We start from the raw sequence: 12752 nt of genomic DNA, 5'->3' as shown, positions 1-12752 counted from the left end.
TTTTCAACCCCCTCATCACGCTGAGCGAGAAGAGAGGCAGGGGAGGGGGTTTGGGTTGTCCATGGAAGAACTGTGTGCTTGGGCCTTGCTAATGTTTTCCTCTGGCAGGATTTTGCTATGCAGGGCATAAATACCATGATTTTGATTTAAAAAAATCATGAGTTGGGATGAGTGGGGGTAAGTAGGGGTGAGTTGGGTTGAGTGGCCCAAAGTGGGGGTGGATGGTATGAGTTGGGCTAAGTAGGGGTGAGTGAGACTAGTGGGAGTAAATAAGGGTGGGTGGGCTGAGTGAGGGTCAGTAGGGGTGAGTGGGATGAGTTGGGGTAAGAATGGCTGGGTGGGGTGAATGGGGGTGGGTGGGGGTAGTTGGGGGCACACGGGGAATGAGAGGCAGTGAGTGGGGTGTCGCAGCATCTGTGTAAAGCTCACCTCACAGAACTAGCCACATCTCCAGAAATAGCAGCTACAGTCCAAAGAGATGGGGCTGTTTGCAGAGTAATGCCTTATTATGAAGCTGTATAGAAATGATCTCAAACAGCACTGGTGGCATTTACTCTGCCTGTTCATATACAGTTCACCTTAAGACAGACCTTATAACATCTGTCATCACCTGTACATACAAAGCTATGCTAAAATGTCACCCTGTATGTGTAAATCTAAAAATTGAGCTGTTGAGCACCACAGTCTTCATGTTCGATTGCTAAGGCCGTTTTAACTCTGCAGGCTTTAATTTTACAGGTTTTCTAGATGAAGAATGAGTTTAGTGTAATATGACCAGAAGTTGTAAACTTCTCTGGGCCTAATCAAACTTCCTAACTTCCTGGGCCTAAGTAAACTTCTCTGGGCCTAAGCATACTTCATCAGTTGTGGTTAAGGCTCTGGTCCTCATGATTAAGGCTCTGGTTCTCGTGGTTAAGGCTCTGGATCTCATGGTTCTTGGAGTTTATTTCTAAAGCAATCCAATTTGATGGAGGAAACAGCAGTCAGACCATGAACTGTTGGTCATTACACTTATGTCCAGTAATACCTTATTCTGAGCTGCTGTTATTAACAGTGACCTGTCATGTCCTGGTGAGACCTGGACTCTGGCTGGCTTAGTAGTCAGCTGGAGTCGCATGCTACGTCCCCTCCGACGCACTTCCCACCCAGGCTGTGCCGATGGCATCTGTTCCGACCTCTCAGGCATACGCTAATTGACCCCTGGCCCTCTGCTGTCACTGCTGTCATGGCAACCACCCTGCACCACCCCACCCTTTTCCCATGAGCTTGTAGTACTGCCTGGGGGGCTCTAACTGCACGCCTGTCCGTCAGGCTGGGGCTCCGGTGCTAGATCATTTACAGCCATCGGGGAGCCCAGAGCGGTCCGAATAAACCATTTCCCAGAAGCAGTCATTGTTCTCGCCTATACTTGTGTAGATGCGTGCATCATGACATGTTTGCATATGCGTCAGTTAAATAATTGAGCTCATTAATGATTCACTGTAGATGAACAATAGAAATAGAATGTCTGACACAGCCTAAGCCTGCACGCCAGGCAGCTGTTCGAATGCCGGAAGCTTCGGAAGCCTCAATGTCTTCTGGAAGGAGACTTGGAATCAGCTTGGTGTTTGGACTCCTTCAGCAATGGGGCACAGTGTGATCTCTCCACTGGTGCAGTACAGACGGCGTTGGGGGGAGTCAGAGAGCCAATAAACCCCCAGCATCCATGGAGTTTAATGGCAGCAGATGGCTTATTTCTATACAAAGCAAGAAACATATACATAACCCACCCGTCAAATAACTGCTCTCTATATAAATGGTTTATTTGTGGGTTTGATAAATTCAAGGTAAAGGAGGAGTTTTCCATCAACGATTGATCAACCACAACACATGCCCACGTAGACACTATCTGGTTCAGTAGGTGCAGTTCTGTGCAGATGTTTTAAAATTTAATATGCACAGTACATACAGAAAGTAGAAACTCAAAGAAAGACATGTTCAGTGCTGAGCTCACAGAAAATAATTATCAGCACTGAATTCCACTGGTTTAGCAGTTCATCATGTGTAATGAACAGTTTGGTTTTGACGAATTAAGAGCAAAAATAGTAGATGTTAAGTTTAAATTCATATCACAGCTTTGTTATAGTGACCATAAGTATTTTTTACTTTTAATGGTATTTTAGTGTTTTTTGTACAGTGTTTAACTAAATTGGCAGATCTACATCAAAATCACAAAATCCATGTATCGGACATTCCTCCTCGGAGTGGTGAGGAAGACACACACACACACACACACACACACACACACTCTTGTGTATTTCTCTCTCCCTGGCTTGGGAACTCCACAGGTGATAACACCGAGGCAGAGGCTTCAGAACATGTTTGAGAAGATGTGTGTCTTGCAGATGCTTTACCGATCACAGCTTCTACTCCGAGTCCTGAAAACACACCACAGTGTACTGAAACGTTTCCTCTGAACTTCCAACAGCTAAATTAAATGCATACAGTGTAGGTTCCCATATGTTCTCTTGTTGTTAATACCGTTGTTGACAGTGTTTCCCTAAAGGCGAGATGAATGTAAGAGTTGACCGTCTTTCTCTATAAGCTCTGTAACTGACCCACTACAGTGAGATGAGTGTAAGAGGTGGCTCCTACCCTGTAAGCTCTGTAACTACTGTAAGCTCTGTAACACACCCTTCAGAAGCCTGCAGCTGGAGAGTACTGAGCGATGTTGTGTTGTGTTAGTTTGATTTTGTATGCTATAGTTTGGAATGAGTGTGTGGTTCAGTCCTAATGTGTGTCATTGCGTGACTGTGCACGCGTGCTGTTTACCGGAGCATAGCTGTAGTCTGAGTCCTGCAGATCAGAATTCTCCACAGGCAATTTCTTCACCTCATCATCCTACACACACACACAGACACACACCAGTCAGGGTCATATTTATACAATCACATTGGATGGAAAAAAATATCTTTTCTTAAACCAAAAGCCTGTTCCCTTATGGGAGTGAAATACATTTGTATTCCTGTGAATTCAGGTTTCATTATAGCGCTTTCTTTCCTTCTTTAGTCCACCAACATTACACTGACTTTACTTTGTCATTTTTCCTTTTAGGTACTTACATGCACAGCCTATCTGGATCTTTCTGGCTGATAATTATCCCCACAAAAGGCTATTTAGACAACATGAGAACATGGAGTTGAACGCAGGCCTCTGGAATGAAACGTGGGATGTCAGTGACTGGGAAGTAGAAGGAAGTGAGAGAGAGATGAAAAGAAAGAGGGGAGAACGCAATCTCCTGACGGAGCGTCTGTGTGCCAGGGTGTGCATATACGTGTGTGTGTGTGTGTGTGTGTGTGTGTGTCTGATAAAAGATGCTTATCAATACGAGAAATGGAATCTGTCTACGTGCACACCAACCTCAGACCTTCTGTAAACTATGACCGACATGAATGTCGCTACTATGTTTGTTTGTATATTTATCTATGTCTGTGTTTACATCTATATGCATATATGTTTTTGTCCCTCTGTGTGTGTGTGTGTGTGTGTGTGTGTGTGTGTGTGTGTGTGTGTGTGTGTGTGTGTGTGTGTGTGTGTGTGTGGAGGAAGAGTCGCTGTGGTTGTGTGTTTAGTTCCAGGCAAGAGCAACACAAACACACACTCTATATATATATATATATATATATATATATATATATATATATATATATATATATATATATATAGCTCCGCCCACTCTTGCTCCATCTGTCGGCTTCATCCAGCCAAAGATACTTCCCACTCCCACAATGCATCACTCTGCCACGTTCCACACTGCCCCCTCCTGGCCTGAGTCCCAGCGCACCACTCTGCTTTCACACCCAGCTTAACACCCCTCCCCATCCTTAACGTCCTCCACACTGAGGGTCCACAGGCAGTATTAACTAACCAGCTCAGCTCAACAGGCATCTCCAGGCCAGCCATAAACAGGGTTCTCACAGGGTCCTTCATAGGTGAACCAGACAGTGTCACTGTGTTTGCAGAAAGCCTTCCAAGCATAACGTAACATGAGTGGGCTTGTCTTAGTAGGGACAGTGGTAACATGTCCCAGACAATATGGGTGGAGCTGCAGACATGGGCAGAGCTATAGACACGGGTGCACTGTAGTCCTGAAACTCATTTAGCGGCCCCTTCTCCCATAATGTGACAGTTCCATCCATCTCTCTCATCCTCATTGATGGTGTGAATAGCTGAAAGACGGGCCTAATCAACATCTAGCCTCTCCTGCTGTGTGTGTGTGTGTGTGTGTGTGTGTGTGTGTGTGTGTGTGTGTGTGTGTGTTGCACATTGGGTCATTGATCGAGGCCCCATCTCAGCTTTTTTTTTCAATGTAATCACAGTTTGTAATGAAAAGGTGTTTGTGTTGCGCTTTTAACTCGATCAGACTCGTAAAGGAAACAAATCCATTTGCTCCTGCTCCACTTTGCCTCGGTAGCACTCAGTCATGTCGGTGAGGGCTCCATTTGTCTGTATCAACGAGGCCAACACACAAGCCCTCTCCATTAGAGCTCCTTCACCCTTGCTAATCACCTCCACTGAGGAGCGGGTGAGCAGATTAATGAGTGTTAGCAGGCCTGATGATGGGCCTCATAACAGAGCACCACTCCACTTTCCCCTCTGCCTCCTCTCCTCCCTCTCTCTTCTCCTTTGTTCTCCTCTCCTTTTCGTCCTCTCATCCCTCTTTCCTCCTCTCCTCCCATTTCTCGCCTATGAAGCCAGTCACAAACCACCACCCATGGAGCTTTCTTTTAATGATCGAAATCGCCATGGCAACCTTGGCCCACTCTGGAGCCATCTCAGGGAGTGTATGATTCATGGTTCATATTTGATCCTCGCAGTCACACGGCAGCGTCGTATATGTCTGCCAAGCATCCAGTAGGTGTGTGAATGTGTGAGAGTGAGTGTGTGTGTTTGTGTGTGTGTGTGTGTGTGTGTGTGTGTGTGTTTGTATGTGTGTGTATTTCCTTGACTAAATTGTGCTTTAATATCATTCTAACACTGCCTGTGGGTGTTTACTGCCTACCAGATAAAATGGGGAATTGCAACTTTAAAAATTATTACTACATGATAATTCCAGTGCGGCGCAGCTGTGTAGTGTGCAGACCTAATGGCGTCCACAGTCTACTGTATTCGCCTGACTGAATGTCTTTCGCCAGGAGCGCATGCTGTTTTCAGCAGTGTGAAGGATGTCGAGGATGTCGAGGATGTCGAGGACGCCTTCATCAGAAATAGAGAAGAAAAGATGCCTGCTTCCAGGGACTGTCAGACAGTGCTCGTGTGCCTCATGAGGGCAGGAGCAGATCCAGAATACTCTGAGACGTTTACGCTGGCTCTGCGGTCGCGTTTACACCAGATCTGTGGATGCATCTGCAGTGAACACCTCCACAGCTTATACTGAAGCTGAGGTGGAGAAGATCTTCACACTAGATGCACTGTTGTCGCATGTCATTTAGAGCAGAACCCGACTCGGCGGTCTAGAGAAAACTGGTTCCAAGCTTGCATGACTTCTATGGCCTGGATGATCGTGTACATAAAGCACACAGCACTGTTACTTTGCCCACAGGATCAGAAACCCAATATCTCTCGGCTACAGTTAAGACTTCGTGAGCTCAGTGCAGAATGAGACCAAAGAATCCTTAGAATGAGATGAGCCAACAGAGCTTTAAGCTTCAGCACGAGGGGCAGACAGGACTTTAGAATGAAGGGGAGGGATCAGAGATGCTGTCCTCACTGTAATCCTCTGAAGAAGTAGAGTAATGTTTGAGCAGAAAGACAGATGTTACTGCTCAGAGTAACATCTCAAGGCCAATTTACACGGACTGTAAAAGTGAATGATGTGGCAGTCGAGTGCAATAATGCCAGAGAGGAGTGGAAGATCACGTGACTGCGTGCACCCGGAGACCACCGAGCCCCACCCATTTCCTGTGCTTTTAGTGCTATTCTCACCGTTTTGGGCATGTCTCTCTTCACAAGGCCAGTTGCTGCGGCGATGTTCCCCGCCCCCTCCACGGTTCTTTGAGCCACTGTTGTGACACCGGTTACCATGGCACCCCCAACCTGGGAAACGCCCGAGACAGTTTTTTCTGCAACTGGGAAAGACATAAAAATATGGAGTGATACAGAAATTGGTGAGAGGACCCCACCCCAAGCAAGCTGGTTGCTGCTAATAGTGTATAGGACGTATGACCAACAGCAATTTCAATAATTCTGCACCAAATCACTTTTCTAGACAATATTCACATCAAATCTGTTATCTGTGTGTGCAGTTTTGACTGTCGTATATTGAGTGTGGACAAAGCCTACACACAAGCAAACAACAAAACACACCAAACCACAAAATCCTACATTTTTTAAAAAAATGTCGCTTTGGTCCAAAAAAAGCCACCTGACTTATTTTGTTTTAAACTGTGTGCTACTTCAGCGCTAATCTCACAGATAAGCAGTGTGTTACAGCACGCAAGGACAAGCTGTGTACGGCCAGCCTGCATTAGCACCGAGTCAGGCCAAGTTATTAAGTCATAACTGCAACCAGCGTGGGCAAGGCTGTAATGTTGTCATAACCGCAGACCAGCTTTGGAACATTACTGCTCAGGCATGCAAGAACCTATGCCCGCCAAACTTTAACCGCAAGTAGATCTGCTCTGGACCTTTCTAACGAGACTGACCCCAGTGTTCCAGCACTATCCGACCCAGACCGACCAAAAATATTTGTTTCATTACATCAGTGGTTGCCGGTGATTACATCACAGAAGCCACTGGCATTCTTAGAACTGTATAAAAACAGGATCTGCCGTGTATATTGTCACTTGTCACCTTCTCAGACTATATTCATTGTATATCTCATTTGTAATGCCAACCACGGCGTCACCACTGCGTCTTGGAGACTTAAGCCGCACACCATTTCAGCCCAGGCCTGCAGCACTGCACCTGCTAAAACACATTCACGTGTCCTGAGTCAGTACATCTTTTGTGTTTTCTCAGTCATCCCCAGCCAAACGAACCTAGCCAAATGTCTCTAGCCAATCGTCTCCAGCCAAATGACCCCAGCCAGTCATCCCCAGCTAATCATCCCCAGCCAAATGACCCCAGCCAGTCATCCCCAGCTAATCATCCCCAGCCAAATGACCCCAGTCAGTCATCCCCAGCTAATCATCCCCAGCCAAATGACCCCAGTCAGTCATCCCCAGCTAATCATCCCCAGCCAAATGACCCCAGCCAGTCATCCCCAGCTAATCATCCCCAGCCAAATGACCCCAGCCAGTCATCCCCAGCTAATCGTCTCCAGCCAAATGACCCCAGCCAGTCATCCCCAGCTAATCATCCCCAGCCAAATGACCCCAGCCAGTCATCCCCAGCTAATCATCCCCAGCCAAATGACCCCAGTCAATCATCCCCTGCAAATCGACTCCAGCCAGTCGTCCCCAGCCCATCGGAGGGGCTCACATGAGACAGAAGCATTTGGGTCTGGCCTGTGTTCTGTGACCCTGAGGGTTCAGTAAGCCAGTAACACAGCTGGTCAACCCCAAGAGCCATCCTCATGCAGGCTTTCACCCAGAACATCCATTATTTTGAAAACTCTCCATCCTCAAAGTGGTCAGACTCCATTGTCTAAGTGAAGGTTCTACAGAGGCATGAGAAGATTAGCACTGCACACCGGACGTACATTGGTGGCATGAGCAGATTAGCACTGCACACTGGAGGTTCCTCAGAGGCATGAGCAGATTAGCATTGCACAATGGAGGTTCCACGGAGGCATGAGCAGATTAGCACTGCACAATGGAGGTTCTATGGTGACATGAGCAGACATGTCTGTTGAATCTGTTGAGATTTGGAGGTTTGTGTTGCACATGGGCAGATGCAGGCAACGCTGCATCCTCCACAGCTATAGAGCATCACACCTGTAGAGAAGAACACCTCTACAGTACCTGACCTGTAGAATGTAACACCTAGAAGGTTTACCACCTGCAGAGCATAACACCTATAGAGCGTAACACTTATAGAGTTGATCACCTGCAGAACATAACACCTACAGAGATTATCACCTGTAGAGCGTAACACCTATAGAGCGTAACACTTATAGAGTTGATCACCTGCAGAACATAACACCTACAGAGATCATCACCTGTAGAGTATAACACCTGTAGTAATATGTTTTTTGTTTTGTGTTCACAATGCAGCCCCTAAGTGGGGCTTTCTCACTATTTAGATATCACCTGCATGACAGTGGCATATGACATATGATATTATTCAAATGTAAATAATCAATTTATATTGCATATGAATGAAGACCTGGAGATGGGTAGAGTGAATGCCGATTGTAGATTGCATTCACTGTCAGAGGATCCAAGGTTACAGCTACATGAACGGTTCACACAAGAATCCTGTCCTTAAAGGGAATGGTTGTAGAATCCTCTCCTTAAAGGGTACGGATGTATCTTTCATACGTCCAGTTATGAAACTGTACATTATGAAAAGGAATGCGAGATGAAGGAGAGTCAGAATCAGTGGACAAAGATTCAGCTACAGGCCTGTAAATGTGCACAAAGACTCAATCCCCTAACATGCTGTTCCACAAAGACTCAGTCCCCTAACACGCTGTTCCACAAAGACTCAGTCCCTCAACATGCTGTTCCACAAAGACTCAGTCCCCTAACACGCTGTTCCACAAAGACTCAATCCCCTAACACGCTGTTCCACAAAGACTTAGTCCCTCAACATGCTGTTCCACAAAGACTCAGTCCCCTAACAGGCTGTTCCACAAAGACTCAGTCCCCTAACACGCTGTTCCACAAAGACTCAATCCCCTAACACGCTGTTCCACAAAGACTCAATACCATAACACACTGTTCCACAAAGACTCAATCCCCTAACACGCTGTTCCACAAAGACTCAATCCCCTAACATGCTGTTCCACAAAGACTCAGTCCCCTAACATGCTGTTCCACAAAGACTCAGTCCCTCAACATGCTGTTCCACAAAGACTCAGTCCCCTAACACGCTGTTCCACAAAGACTCAATCCCCTAACACGCTGTTCCACAAAGACTTAGTCCCTCAACATGCTGTTCCACAAAGACTCAGTCCCCTAACACGCTGTTCCACAAAGACTCAGTCCCCTAACACGCTGTTCCACAAAGACTCAATCCCCTAACACGCTGTTCCACAAAGACTTAGTCCCCTAACACGCTGTTCCGCAAAGACTCAATCCCCTAACGCGCTGTTCCACAAAGACTCAGTCCCCTAACATGCTGTTCCACAAAGACTCAATCCCCTAACAATCTGTTGCTGTATGGACTTTAATTTTCAGGTTATCAATCAAGTCTTCTGTTAGATGGAGACTTTAACTTGTGCAGACACACCCATCCTTTTGAAATTCTGTTAAATGATCTATGAAAAATGAGCTAAGGCAGAAAAAGGCGTGTGACTTCATTCCGCTTCGAACGTTCCTGATCATTTTGTGTCATTCGAACATTTCTGCTCTCTTTGCTTCTCCATTTAGTCAATCCATCTCTTTCTCCACCCGAATTCATCCACACTCGTTCCTCTCCCTCAAGTCCTCCACCTAATTCCCCCGGTCTAATTCTCCCGTGATGATCTCACGCCCCGTGTTTCCAACAGACGTCCGTGGAACGCTGGCCAAACGTCTGACGTCGCAGCGTCACGTTCAACGATGGAGTTGGTGGAACGAGCGCTGGCGCATGCACTTCAGGGTGTAGAATAGTGCAGTGCAGTGGCTTTGTTTGTTAATCTACAGTATATATAAAGCACGATTTCTGCCTAACTAGTGGCCCATAAATTCTGGAATGCGTAATCAAACACTGTTGCCGTATTGCAGGGATCATGTGGCAGAGTTAAAATATGTCAGTTATATAATTTCTTTACTTTTTATTTATTAACAGACGCAGCTGTATAAATAGAACTTAACTGAAACTATTTCAGTAGTTTTAATATGGTATCAGAGCCTTCGTGTAATATAATAGAGGTTTTACCTGTTGTGACTCCATCCCTGGTTTTCGTTCCTGCGGGTTTAAAGAATTGTGTCAAGTTATTGAAAATCAAACAAAAGGAATCGCTTCTTAACAGTATTTCATGCACGATAAGATTACCACGCGCAACACAAAACAAAAACAAAGCCGTGCGTAAAGTTCACAGACAGCGCGCGAGGGACATAAGCGAGCGGTGGGCGTGTCCTAGCCGTCTATCGGCTCCACGTGCAGGGCCGGCTGCGGGTGCGGTGCTTGGTGGAGCTCGCGCGTTGCCTCTACACGGTACGGACTCGGCACGTTACTGCGTTTTAGTCGTCACAGGACTCACCAACGTAAAGGACCCCGTCTTTAGTCATGCCTGCGGCGCCCGTCACGCCTTGCTTGGTTTTCTCCGCTGCCATGGCTACTCCGTCCTTCGCTTTTGACAGTCCTTTCATCAGCACGTCCATGGTGGGCACGAGCGGCTGCTGTGGGGCAGTCACATCACGCGCAACGGAATGTTTCGAAGTTCTCAAGCGACGTGCAGGGCGCAGTGTGCGCGCGGCCGCCCACGTTCACTATGATCAAAACTGGAAAGCATACAAGTGTCGCCTGCGAATGATGAGCACCTGTTGGCACTGAATGTGCGTCGATTATGGCTTAAGTGCAATCTCTCGTGTACGTGGAACGTATATCAGAGTAGTAGATATCGCTTAAAAATAGCCAAGCTTTCTGTTCGTTTAGATTTTTGGCATATTTATAATGTAAATATATATATTTTTTTTAATAAATGTAGCTTGCAGGAATTTAAACAGTTGAAATAAATTCAAAGAGAAATTCTGAAACTATAATATTTCACACCTGTGGATTGTGGACCCACCTGATTCTTACGATGCTTTCCTTCGAATTCGAATAAAAATCTGTACAGAAGGAGGAAGAAAAACTAGACAAACAAAGCCCTTTATACAAATCCGAAAAGAGTCTTTATGAAATATCAATTAGTTTTGCAAACCAGCTTTGAAATCGATTTCTGCCGTTATATATGGAAGGACCAGATACCGTGCGCGCGTGTACCCAGTGGTCCTGATGCTGTCGGTGACTGAGACGAGAGCTTTATCTCTCTCTCTCTCTCTCTCTCTCTCTCTCTCTCTCTCTCTCTCTCTCTCTCTCTCTCTCTCTTTTTTTTTCTCTCTCTCTTTCGCGTGCGCATGCACGCACGCACGCATAGAGAGGGATGCCGCCCTGCAGCGCGTGTCCCCCAGGTCTCCGTTCTAAGCTCACCTCGATCAACATTTCCACTTCCCAGATCCCACTTAGAGGCTGTTGGCTAAAATAATAGATGTTTACCTTCCCTTAAAAAACAATGCCAGACTGATAAATGTATCGGACATTGGCAAAATAAGCATTTCTGTCTGGGGGTCGATTGTGATTCATTTTAAATTATTCTGCCTATTTGGGTTTGAATGCATGACATTATGATCCCTTTAAAATGGAATAAAACATTGGAGTAATAATTATATTGTATTTCAATATAATAAAATGAAAGTTTTAGTATTTATGATATTGTATATTATTACACATTAACCATTTCTCTGGTCTTTTGCATAATGTATACATATTTACCAATTCTGCAAGGGAGCACATTTCCAATACAACAGTGCGGGAAGACCGACACAAGATGAGACACAAAACAGTAATGATTTAAGCAAAGTAATATCAGCTTTAATAGAACTACTATACTCTAAGTAATATCAGCTAGTAGAACTACTATACACTAAGTAATATCAGCTATAGTAGAACTACTATACACTAAGTAATGTCAGCTATAGTAGAACTACTATACACTAAGTAATATCAGCTATAGTAGAACTACTATACACTAAGTAATATCAGCTATAGTAGAACTACTATACACTAAGTAATATCAGCTATAGTAGAACTACTATACACTAAGTAATATCAGCTATAGTAGAACTACTATACACTAAGTAATATCAGCTATAGTAGAACTACTATACACTAAGTAATATCAGCTATAGTAGAACTACTATACACTAAGTAATATCAGCTATAGTAGAACTACTATACACTAAGTAATATCAGCTATAGTAGAACTACTATACACTAAGTAATATCAGCTATAGTAGAACTACTATACACTAAGTAATGTCAGCTATAGTAGAACTACTATACACTAAGTAATATCAGCTATAGTAGAACTACTATACACTAAGTAATATCAGCTATAGTAGAACTACTATACACTAAGTAATGTCAGCTATAGTAGAACTACTATACACTAAGTAATGTCAGCTATAGTAGAACTACTATACACTAAGTAATGTCAGCTATAGTAGAACTACTATACACTAAGTAATGTCAGCTATAGTAGAACTACTATACACTAAGTAATATCAGCTATAGTAGAACTACTATACACTAAGTAATATCAGCTATAGTAGAACTACTATACACTAAGTAATATCAGCTATAGTAGAACTACTATACACTAAGTAATGTCAGCTATAGTAGAACTACTATACACTAAGTAATATCAGCTATAGTAGAACTACTATACACTAAGTAATGTCAGCTATAGTAGAACTACTATACACTAAGTAATATCAGCTATAGTAGAACTACTATACACTAAGTAATATCAGCTATAGTAGAACTACTATACACTAAGTAATATCAGCTATAGTAGAACTACTATACACTAAGTAATATCAGCTATAGTAGAACTACTATACACTAAGTAATATCAGCTA

The 12752-nt window shown here is 44.4% G+C and overlaps 1 protein-coding gene and 1 pseudogene across 4 annotated transcripts; both read right to left on the bottom strand.

Annotated features, from left to right (window-relative positions):
* Positions 1-12752, bottom strand: part of LOC118240651 — a 659061-nt pseudogene that overhangs the window by 45864 nt on the left and 600445 nt on the right.
* On the bottom strand, positions 1773-11081 carry LOC113567665 (alpha-synuclein-like). Of its 4 annotated transcripts, none has more exons than XM_026995753.2 (7): positions 10994-11081; positions 10862-10901; positions 10331-10469; positions 10006-10035; positions 5965-6107; positions 2812-2880; positions 1773-2417 (listed from the first exon to the last, which is right to left on the bottom strand). In XM_026995753.2, the coding sequence occupies exons 3-7, from the start codon at positions 10449-10451 to the stop codon at positions 2406-2408; spliced, it is 375 nt and encodes a 124-aa protein (XP_026851554.2). In that variant the 5' UTR covers positions 10452-10469; positions 10862-10901; positions 10994-11081; the 3' UTR covers positions 1773-2405. The 4 variants fall into 4 exon arrangements, with proteins under 4 accessions (XP_026851554.2, XP_026851556.2, XP_026851558.2 ...); XM_026995755.2 differs by having other exon boundaries at positions 10331-10466; XM_026995757.2 differs by having other exon boundaries at positions 11041-11071.

This window comes from Electrophorus electricus, chromosome 22 (assembly GCF_013358815.1).
Source record: "Electrophorus electricus isolate fEleEle1 chromosome 22, fEleEle1.pri, whole genome shotgun sequence".
NCBI lineage: Eukaryota > Metazoa > Chordata > Actinopteri > Gymnotiformes > Gymnotidae > Electrophorus > Electrophorus electricus.
The sequence above is the reverse complement of the archived record's forward strand: the minus strand, read 5'-3'. Positions and strand labels throughout refer to the sequence as shown.